This window comes from Aptenodytes forsteri, unplaced genomic scaffold (genome assembly GCF_000699145.1).
Source record: "Aptenodytes forsteri isolate BGI_AS27 unplaced genomic scaffold, ASM69914v1 Scaffold146, whole genome shotgun sequence".
Classification (NCBI taxonomy): domain Eukaryota; kingdom Metazoa; phylum Chordata; class Aves; order Sphenisciformes; family Spheniscidae; genus Aptenodytes; species Aptenodytes forsteri.
In genome coordinates, this window is record NW_008795128.1 from 5,595,263 (window position 1) to 5,595,908 (window position 646).

Below are 646 nucleotides of genomic sequence, written 5' to 3' on the forward strand. Positions count from 1 at the left end.
AGCTGCCGGCGCACCGCCAACTTCTCCCGCCCCCCGTTCGAGCGCGGCGCCCGCCTTCCCGGCCTCACAATTGGAGCGCGCTTCGCAGTCTGCGCTGCCATTGGGCAACGCATGCATCAATCGTCATCTCCCGAGACTACTGGGAAACGGGCCGCACCGAGTCATTCCGTTGCCCAATCAAGCAGCAGAGGGCAGGGCTTTCCCTCGCCGGGAGCGCCTATGGCGTTTGAAAAAAAAAGCACACCCGGTGGCCGCGTCGCCATTGGTGGTTTCCGTGCCCTCCCCCCCCAGGCCCGACCCCTTTGCCTCGTCCAGCCAATGGCCTGGCGCGGCGGGCGAGTTCGAACGGCGGGGGCGGGGACAAGGCGCGCCCTGTCAGTTGAGCGCGAGATTCGAAGTGCGGCGGTTGGGGCCGGCGCGCTGCCATGGCGCTCTCCTCGCTCCAGCAGCTGGAGTCGCTGAAGTACGTCGAGCTCCAGCAGTTCGCAAAGGCCGCCGGCCTGAAGGCCAACCTCCGGGTGAGGTGGGGGCAGCTGCCGGGGCTGGGAGGGAGCAGGGCCGTGGACCTGAGCGAGCGGCGGGTGGGGGGAGCTCTGGGTTCTCGCCCGCCCTCCGAAGAGCGGCCCCGGCTCTGGCGCCTCACGCT

The 646-nt window shown here is 69.3% G+C and overlaps 2 protein-coding genes across 2 annotated transcripts in view; one reads left to right on the forward strand and one right to left on the reverse strand.

The window, feature by feature from the left end:
* OIP5 (Opa interacting protein 5) overlaps window positions 1-117 on the reverse strand; it is a 4,014-nt gene extending 3,897 nt beyond the window's left edge. The window contains 1 exon segment of the mRNA XM_009277605.1: window positions 15-117. Coding sequence (XP_009275880.1) covers window positions 15-117 — 103 coding nt within the window.
* A 308-nt stretch (window positions 118-425) lies between these two features.
* The window catches only part of NUSAP1 (nucleolar and spindle associated protein 1), a 12,181-nt gene continuing 11,960 nt past the window's right edge, over window positions 426-646 (forward strand). Inside the window, exon 1 of the mRNA XM_009277540.1 lies at window positions 426-518. Within this exon, the coding sequence (XP_009275815.1) occupies window positions 426-518 (93 nt within the window). The remainder of the gene's footprint in view (window positions 519-646) is intronic.